The sequence below is a fragment of the Electrophorus electricus genome, chromosome 13 (genome assembly GCF_013358815.1).
Source record: "Electrophorus electricus isolate fEleEle1 chromosome 13, fEleEle1.pri, whole genome shotgun sequence".
In the NCBI taxonomy this organism is placed as follows: Eukaryota; Metazoa; Chordata; class Actinopteri; order Gymnotiformes; family Gymnotidae; genus Electrophorus; species Electrophorus electricus.
In genome coordinates this window covers 21,671,047-21,680,703 of record NC_049547.1, presented here as the reverse complement: position 1 = coordinate 21,680,703, position 9,657 = coordinate 21,671,047, and the positions used below count along the sequence as shown (strand labels likewise).

Sequence of the window (9,657 nt, the reverse complement as noted above, 5' to 3'; positions counted from 1 at the left end):
GAGAGAGAGAGAGAGAGAGAGAGAGAGAGAGAGAGAATAGGTGTGTGGGGCAGTAAAGTAAGGAAAGAGAGTTTTTAGGAATGACGCATGATTTCTCATTTTAATTACGGCCCCCACTCATGTGAGACCACCAGAGCGACAATTACGCTAAAACACCAAACAGTCCACTGCCTCTTTTTATGGTAGTCAGTGATGTCAGTGTTTAGATGAGATGCGTGCGTGCGTGCGTGCGTGCGTGCGTGCGTGGGCTGACGATTGCAACAACATAAAACAGCCAAATAAAATGAAAAATGAAATATTAAAACCTGAAACTCTGGAATATTGGCTGGTATGTAATTAATAATTAATAAAGTATGTTAACTAATAAAGTATGGCATGTAATTTGGTTATAGAAAGTTACTGATTGCAGATTTAATATCTTATACAAATTTTTAAAAAAGTATCTTTATCAGTTTGTCTTGAAACATCAAACCACTATATATGTAGTAATTATATATATATATATATATATATATATATATATATATATATATATATATATATATATATATATATATATATATATCTTATGGAAAATGACTTTCAACTCACATTTAATTCTCTTATGCATATGTAGCCAATGTAGCCAAGTTCTACATGCATTAGCTAAGTGATGCACCAAATGTGGCACAATGGTTCTAGAAAAATTAAAAACGTTTCACGCCATTACTCAGGTCTTTAGTGACGACTACAGACTGTACAGTGAAATCATGTTTTTGGTGGATCTCTAGTGGCCAGGGACAAAGCCATGGACAGCATTATGCACGTCTGCATTCTGTAAATGCGTCACTCATTAATAAGGACGCCCGATGCCAGACACGAATGCAAATATTTACATTTAGATAAATAACAATGATTCATTGGTTCCAGATGCAAATTCTTAGTCCGTTCTGCGACTCCGACAGACAGGGGGCGGGGCCTGCTGGCTAATTTGCATGCCGAACGCCTTTCTTAACGTGCATATTTATTTTAATTTCATCTCATACCCGCCCATACTGCACGAGAGGCTTCTGCGCCTCGGCCTGCTTAAAATTCAGCTCGATGCGCATGAATATTCACGAGCGTTACGACTCCGCCGCGTCTCCCTCCCAGAATGCCACGCGCTACGTCTCGCCCTCGTGACACGTCGCGGAAGTCGTGCTTACTGACGCGTCTCTGCAGGCTGGCGTGTACACGCGCGCGCTTCAGCATGGCCCACAGGAGCGTCCTGCCCACGCAGGCGCGAGCTCTCAGCGGCAGGGAGGAGAAATTGGCCGTGGCAGGTAACGCACTCCTCGCGCGTTAGGATCCCGCACAACCGCTGCGCTCGCAATCTGCTGCCCTGCGCACGCACGGCGTTATCGTCGAGCAGGCCGAAACGCTCGCGAGGCCGTGACGTCACGGGAGGCCACGCGCCTTTTGCCTCCGCGGCTTTATTTTTTGCTTCCGCTTTCGCGTGATGTGCCTCGCGCAGCGCCGAGAGTCGTGGGAGGTTTGGTGCTTCGCGACGGTCGGAGCGCCATCTGCGCACGTTGCGCTTGAAGGCTCCGCCCGCGCCGTGGGGGACGTTTGCAGACCAGGTCTGAGCAGACAGCCCGCGCGGACTGCTTAGGTCGCGCTCGCAGATTCCACCCGGGCTCCTCCACGGGTCTAGAAGCCGCGCGCCTAATTGGGGCTTGTAATCCCGCGCGTCACGGGGTGGGTGGGTGGGTGTGTGTGTGTGTGTGTGTGTGTGTGTGTGTGTGTGTGAGAGGGCTCGTGCCGTCAGCGCGCAGCTGCGAGTGTGTTGCTCGCTCAGTGTCGTGGTCCTCAGGAAGAAAACCACGCGCACGCCCGACCTCTGCACCGCCCAGTGTGGCTTCTCGTGCACGCGTGGACGAGGCTACTGTGCTGCTGGAGTGGAAGTCGCATCGTCTCTGCATTTAAAAAGGTGTCGCTTCTGATCGCTTCAGAGTTTGAGAAGGTGACTTAGTGGGGTAACTTTCCCACAGGCTCTGCGGCACAAAGATAAACCTGATTGTCAGGCAAAGTGTTTGGCTGTGTCTCTGTCTGCCAGTTTAGACTACTGTAGCCCTCATCACACACCAGACCTCCTGTGTATGCGTGCGTTTATATCACCATAATTCCCGTGCTGTTCCTCCATACCTACATGACTCCCATCTTGCCAACGTTAGCTCTGAGGGTGAGATGGGGGAAGTTGGAGAGGCGGGGGCGGGGGGGGGTTACTCCTCTCCATGGCAACCAGAAATGGTTGCCTGGATACTGGGGTGAGTACACCATGTGGTATGAGCAGTATCTGGCAGGCTGCTGTTCTTCCTGTGGAGTTCGTGGGTGATTGCAGGAACCTGGACTGTTTTTAGATCAATCTGCTAAGTGCCTGCCGTTTCCTCTTGGTCCACCAGGGCGGTGCCAGATGTGTCCCTCCCCTCCTGCCGTGGTAGCGATATAAGAACCAGACGGACCGGACCAGTCCGGGGAAATCCACAGTCCATATAAACCAAATTTTACCTACAGCCAAGCTGTTGTGGCACTAACCGAGGGCTCTGTAGTGTGAGAGAATACAGGGGTTTAGTGCTGCTTGGTTTGTTGTTTTGTTGGGTTTTTATTTCTTAGCTATTTTTCATCGTATGTGTAGTGTGTATGAGCTCGAGTGGATCAGGGAAGTGGTCGCACTCTCTTCAGTCCCGATACGTTTCTATTAATCAATTGATTTGATCGTAATGTTGTTTGCACAAAAATCCTCTAATCGCTCAGTGATGCCTCCACATTCAGCTAATTTAGTACACCGCCCGTCGAACGCAGCAGAACGTTCCGGAAGAAAGGGCACACAGCGCCTACGCAGGATCCGGAGGCTGTGAACACAGCCAGGACTTCCAGACCATATGCCCACCTTTACACCGCACACCGACCCCCGTGTGTTGGCCTCCCTCCACAGCTATAAACCGACAGCATGGTGTTGCAGCAAAGCAGCAGAACCCGGGCAGACCGGAAGCTACGGTACTCCAACAGTCCATCTTTATCTCGAGGTCGTGCGGGATCGACGTAGGAGACGCGGCCATCCTGTCTACCCGCGGGTCCCGGCTAGGTGATGAATGTCGTTCCATCCGGAGCGATTCAGAGCATTCCGGTTGTCTGCTGGTTTTGTCCATTGTGGATTTTATTTCCATCTTGGGACTTTGTAACACGGAAGCACTTTCCGGGAAAGAAAACGGGGGAAAAGGCTCGCTTGCCTTCTCTGTTTTTGTCTTTCTCTCTCTGCATCTTCTTTGTGTCTGTGCCTCTCTCTCTCTCTCTCTCTCTCTCTCCGGGCCCCCCCTGCTGGATGCGGTCGATTGGCAGTGTGGTGTGGCTGCACACACTGACTGGTACCACCACTTGCAGTGAAAGCAGACAGGCTGGTATTGCCTGGACTGCCAGAGCTCAGCGTGTGTGTGTATATATAAGTGTGTGTTTGTGGCTCTATGAAGAGATAGTGAGTGAGGGAAATTAATTATGGGAATGTGGAGGAACGAGGGTGAAGCTCCGAGTGTGTGAGTGGAGATCACAAGGAGGAGAGACTAGAGAGAGAGACTGGGTCTCTTCTTTCTGCTCTCTCCTGATTGGATAAGCCTTGATTTAAAGCAAGTTTAGATCAGCCACACACCAGCAAATGGTGTGCAAGGTGATTGTGTGTGTGTACATGTGTATCAGGAAGTAAACTACTGGTCCCATTCACAGTATGAGCACAACTTATTTATTTATTTACTCAGTTCCACTTCTACATACATGTTAATATGTTGATATGTTTCTATTTAAATCACCAGGGCTACGGTTGGTTGTGTGTGTGTGTGTGTGTGTGTGTGTGTAGGAGGGGGTTATCACTGCTGTAATCGTTTGTGTTTCCCACTGTGACGGATTCTTCTCTGATCCAGCTTAGCTTCGGCAGACCAGACAACAGACAACGACACCCAGTTCCAGCACTACACACAAACTAAAGATACCAGCATACACTACAGACCAGAATAAACGCATGCTAAAAGTCTCTCTCTCTCTCTCTCTCTCTCTCTCTCTCTCTCTCTCTCTCTCTCTCTCTCTCTCTCTCTCTCTCTCTGGTGCTGGATACACAATAAGGGACTGGTTGAAATGTTAAATACTGAATTTTATTTTGGGGCAAGTGAAACTTGTGATTTATAATTTGAATAAAATGGTGGGAAATCTGGAAAAGGTGGTTTGAACTGGAATGGTGTTCAGACATGGAGGGAAAACGGATTCTCTCTTGTTCGTGGGTTCGATGTTGAGGATCGGTTTGAAAATATGTGAAGCACGGTATTGATTAATATTGGTCTTTGTTAAAATTCATTAAAAATTCTCTCAATTCAGTTAATTGGTGCTTTATTGGTATGACAAATATTCACATTTGTATTGACAAAGCTTTGATCAAGAACATTTTAAACAAAAGATATAATACACAACACTACTACTACTACAATACTCCTATAACCATTACTGTTACCTCTATAACTGATAATAATAATAAAGATTATATGCGTGTGTGTGTGGGGGGGGGGGACTGTTCTCCTGGTACTGCAGAGCTTTAAAACTAATAATCGCCCTCCCTCTCTGTCTCTAGTGAAACATGCAGCTACAGGGAGGCCAACAGTGGAACCTTTCCCGGAGGGAATGGAGATGATTATGTTTGGTGGGTTACAACATGCACACATCACATATGAGACTTGTACATGAAGCAGTTGGATACTGTCTGGCTACAGCATGTACCCATAATGCAGCAGGGCATTGTCTGGCTACAGTGCGTACCCATAATGCAGCAGGGCATTGTCTTTTCAAATACTTTAATCAAATGATTTAAAGCCATCTCATTAATCCAGGGAATCTCAATCTGTGTTTTGTTTCTGAGGTTAATCTGGCTCATCTGTGTTATCCTAGTGTCTAGTACAGATGCTGCAGGAAGACTCCAAATCAGTACCACGTTATGTTGAACTCGGAGGTTTTTCTCGCTGTCTGTGTGGAAGGCCCTGGGGTTCATTTCCAGCTCTGGTGTTGGTCAGCAGGCGTGCCCACGTGTGTCCGCTCCTGATGGCTGGGGTGTGTCTGTGCAGGTATGGGCTGTTTTTGGGGCGCAGAGAGACGCTTTTGGAACATCTGTGGAGTGTTCTCCACTCAGGTGGGCTACGCGGGCGGGTTCACACCCAACCCCACCTACCAGGAGGTGTGTTCAGGTGAGTTACACACACCCCAGTACCTCTGAATAATCAGGGATTGGGTCATATAAAGTCGGTCTCTCTCTCTCTCTCTCTCTCTCTCTCTCTCTCTCTCTCTCTCTCTCTCTCTCTCTCTCTCTCTCTCTCTCTCTCTCTCTCTCTCTCTCTCTCTCTCTCTCTCTCTCTCTCTCTCTCTCTCTCCCCTCTGTTACATGACCTAGTAGTAGGCAAGCAGGCACAGCTGCAGTGTGTGTGTGTGTATACACGCGCATGAGTATGTGTGCATAAGAGTCTTAAGTTTGTGTGTGTGACAATGTATGCGCAATCTTATAGATTGTACACGTTAATAGGTGACATTCTTCTTTGGTCACAAGTAGCATTCCTTTCTGGAATATTCTGTGATCCAGAGGTAGGAATAAGGGTTAGGAACTAGGGTTTGGGGTTTATAGCCTGCAGGTGGATGTCTAATGCCTTTTATGTATCGTAATTGTGGAGATGTGTGTGTGTGTCTGTGTGTGTAAAAGCACTGGCTTCCTGACTAGTGCTGGAAGACTGAATCTGCACTCATTCACTCTTTTTCAGTTTTCTTGTTGTTTTTTGGTGTTCCTGACCACGGCTCTAGAACGTTAATCCTGATCATCTCTTACCAGCCAGTGCATGTCGTGTGTGTGTTGTGTCTGGTAGGTCTGACGGGCCACACAGAGGTGGTGAGGGTCGTTTACAGTCAGAGAGATGTCAGCCTGACTCAACTGCTCAAGGTGTTCTGGGAAAGCCATGACCCGACTCAAGGTAGCGACACACACACACACACACACATTCCTACTCTCTGCTTCCTCAAGTTATGTTCCTTTTACTGTATAACAGGACAGACAGAGAGCGAAAGAGAGAGAGACCAGACCGAGAAAAGGGAGAGGTTGTCAGAAAAACGCCAGTAAAGCCTGACTTCTCTCTCTCTTGCTCTCTGTACCCCAGATTCTGCTTTTCCATGTATTCATCCATTAATCTATTTACAACATCTCTTCTTCTGGCCTTGGAACTGACAGTCCTGACTTTTTGCCACCTGTGAACAAACGGTCTTCTTCGCAGCTGCCTCTTCACCCGGAAGGGACAGACCCGTGTCATTTCTCCTCGATCGTCCTGAACCCTTACCTTACAGAGCTCCCTGGTGCATGCTGGGTAGTCTCCAGAGATCCTGTTTCCTGCGATTTCTGCATGAACTCTGATATCACCCTGTCTCTGTACGGTGTGTGTGTGTGTGTGTATATACATATGTTATATATGCATGCGTGTGTGTGTGTGTGTTACCAGTCCTGTGTATTCAGCCGGTCTCAGTTCAATGGCTTCTGTATTCAGCAGCGTGATTTGAAAACCAACCAATCATGGCTGGGATAGCAACATTTTCAGCCAATCAGAGAGTCCCACACATGCTCCTTTGTACCCTCATGTCTCTTGCTCTGGGTGTGTAGGCCATAGCCTGCCGAGCACACGCGAGACACACGTTACACGCATGTGTTATGTGTTCTGCTGTGACGACAGCATTTGGGCTCCTGTTTAGCTCTTATGGGTGAAAACGAAACACAGATACAAATACAGAAGAACTGAGGTGACAGCTGAATACACACACACGCATGCATATATATGCACACACACATGTATATATACACACACACGCATGCATATATATGCACGCACGCATGTATACACACACACGCATGCATATATATGCACTCATGCATGTATACACACACACACATGCATATATATGCACGCACGCATGTATACACACACACGCATGCATATATATGCACGCACGCATGTACACACACACGCATGCATATATATGCACGCACGCATGTACACACACACGCATGCATATATACACACACACACATGTATACACACACGCATGCATATATACGCACGCACGCATGTATACACACACACGCATGCATATATATGCACACACGCATGTATACACACACACCCATGCATATATATGCACACACGCATGTATACACACACACCCACGCATATATATGCACGCACGCATGTATACACACACACACGCATGCATATATATGCACGCACGCATGCACACACACGCATGCATATATATGCACGCACGCATATATATGCATGCACGCATGTACACACACACACACGCATGCATATATATGCACGCACGCATGTACACACACACACACACGCATGCATATATATGCACGCACGCATGTACACACACACACACACACGCATGCATATATATGCACGCACGCATGTACACACACACACACACACACACGCGCGTGCTCTGCTCTCTTCTCCTCTCATCACAGGCCCCCATCACCCTCCACAGTTCCGGAATGTTCCGATCTCCGAGGTGGCCCACTGATCCCTACTCTCCTCTTTTATCTCTTAGTCACTGTCTCCATCCCTCCATCTCCCACTTACTCGTCTTCTCAGCCTCTCTGGAATGAGAGAAGAGATTGACTCCCCCTCTCTCTGCCTCTCTCTTTCACACACGTACAAACACACACACACACATACACACGCACACAACAGCAATTCAAAGTGTGCATTTGTGTGTGGGGGTGTGTGTGGGTGTGTGCGCGCGTGTGTGGGGGTGTGTGTGGGGGTGCGCGCGCGTGTGGGTGCGTGCATGTGTGCGCGCGCCTTATGGAAGAGAGGCAAGATGGCGTCCGTCGTATCTCTTCAGCAATGCACACAGCGTTAATATCAAAACTTTCTCTCAGTGTCCGTGAGAGCAGAGCTCTGTCACTGCTGCTCTGGGGTCAGCCCTGTTCCACGGAGGTCTAGTACGAGCTCTTAGCAATCGCTGATCTGACATGCAGAGCAGCCGTTATTTTCTCGTGTGTGTGTTCCTTCTTCTTGGTGTGTCCTGCGGATCTGCAGGTGTTTCAGAATTTCAGGTGTGCTCGTGACTGTGTATTTCAACTGTGCCTTTAGGCCCTGGATGTTGTCTGCGCTGTTTGTTGTTGTTTTCATTTTTGTTTTGTCCCACTATTTTGGGACCTCCTTACTACGCCCTTAAAATGTGTTTTTGCAACCTCGGCTTTGACACCCGGCCGCGTTAATTTTGCGATGGGTTGCTGTCATCACAGCCTTCACTAACCAAAACAACAACAAAAGAGGCCAGAGAAACGAGGGGGGGGAGGGGCGCCTCGCGAGGAGTGACCCCCGACCCGTCTCTGCCCCTGGGGGGCCGCGCGGGGCGGATTCATTACGAGCCGTCGATCATGCCAGCCTGGCCCGGCTAATTTATGGAGATTGGATATGGAGGAAGAGAGTGAGAGTGAGTGAGTGAGTGGAGGAGTAGAAACAATGGAATCAGAGAGTGAGAGTCAGAGTGAGTGTGTGTGTGTGTGTCTGGGCATTCAAACACTTTGTCCAGTTCTCGTTGAGTATTGGAACAACTTAAAGAGCAAAAAACGTGACGTGGCGTAAAAATGTACAGTGTAAAGACGTAAACACGCGTCAGTCACTGCAGCCAAAACACAGTGCTAATCACGTTTTAGTGTTAGATATGATAGCAATCAGATGGATACCTCTTCCTGTGCTCGGGGAGAGAGAGAGAGAGAGAGGGAGGGAGGGAGTGAGAGAAAGAGAGAGAGAGAGAGAGAGAGAAAGGGAGAGAGAGATGTGGTAAAGACAAATACAGCAGGAATAGATACAGAAATAGAATTATGGGTTGTTTGGTTGGGGTCCAATCAGAACATCATGTTTCTCTTTAACATCCCTGTGAAACCATGGCAGGGTTACACACACACACACACACACACACACAGACGGACCTGTACACCTCTGGTCCTCTCTCTCGGACATAGTAATGCATTGCCATCAACGATTTTGTCTGTTTTTGTTTGTGTGTGTGTGTGAGTGTGTTATGTAAGAGTAGTAAAAATAACTTTTACTTTGCAGCACTTCTTATAAGCTTCTTGCTTTTAGACACACACTGCATCAGTCTACCCACTGGGCATGCATGCTGCATTAACACACACACACACTCAGCATAACGTAATTAATATCAACATGGAAGTGCATAAACCATGTACAAATGTATAGAAATACAGGAGCACGGAAACACAGAAACACGCACGCACACACACACACACACACACACAGAAATACAGGCTGACCCTGGTGCACACACACACACACAGAAATACAGGCTGACCCTGGTGCACTGGGCATGGAGTCCCCCCACACACACACGGATCCTGCATACACAAACGCAGATACAGGGATCACGCATACACACCACACCACATCCTGGTACTCAGTCTGGAAATGCCACTAACTATGTCATAGGTGGAATGTTGGGACATAGCTGGAGAAATCCACGGAACGCTGGAACGCTGTCATCACCCTGCAGTCATCACCACTGAGAAGAGAATTCAGCCTTCTCATTTCTCACACACAC

The 9,657-nt window shown here is 47.9% G+C and overlaps 1 protein-coding gene and 1 long non-coding RNA gene across 4 annotated transcripts in view; both read left to right on the top strand.

Moving 5' to 3' along the window:
- Positions 1 to 1,138: 1,138 nt before the first annotated feature.
- The window catches only part of si:ch1073-358c10.1 (mitochondrial peptide methionine sulfoxide reductase), a 21,078-nt gene continuing 12,559 nt past the window's right edge, over positions 1,139 to 9,657 (top strand). The window contains exons 1-5 of one of the 3 annotated variants that reach the window (XM_035532973.1): positions 1,139 to 1,301; positions 2,954 to 3,103; positions 4,628 to 4,696; positions 5,115 to 5,234; positions 5,901 to 6,005. In XM_035532973.1, coding sequence (XP_035388866.1) covers positions 1,229 to 1,301; positions 2,954 to 3,103; positions 4,628 to 4,696; positions 5,115 to 5,234; positions 5,901 to 6,005 — 517 coding nt within the window. In that variant the 5' untranslated portion in view covers positions 1,139 to 1,228. Of the gene's footprint in view, positions 1,302 to 1,376; positions 1,599 to 2,953; positions 3,104 to 4,627; positions 4,697 to 5,114; positions 5,235 to 5,900; positions 6,006 to 9,657 lie in introns of those variants that run through there. The other 2 variants (XM_035532974.1, XM_035532975.1) reach the window with 2 other exon arrangements.
- On the top strand, positions 3,110 to 3,971 carry LOC113567844. The gene is made up of 2 exons (XR_004776793.1): positions 3,110 to 3,445; positions 3,866 to 3,971. It is a non-coding gene; the product is annotated as an uncharacterized LOC113567844 (long non-coding RNA).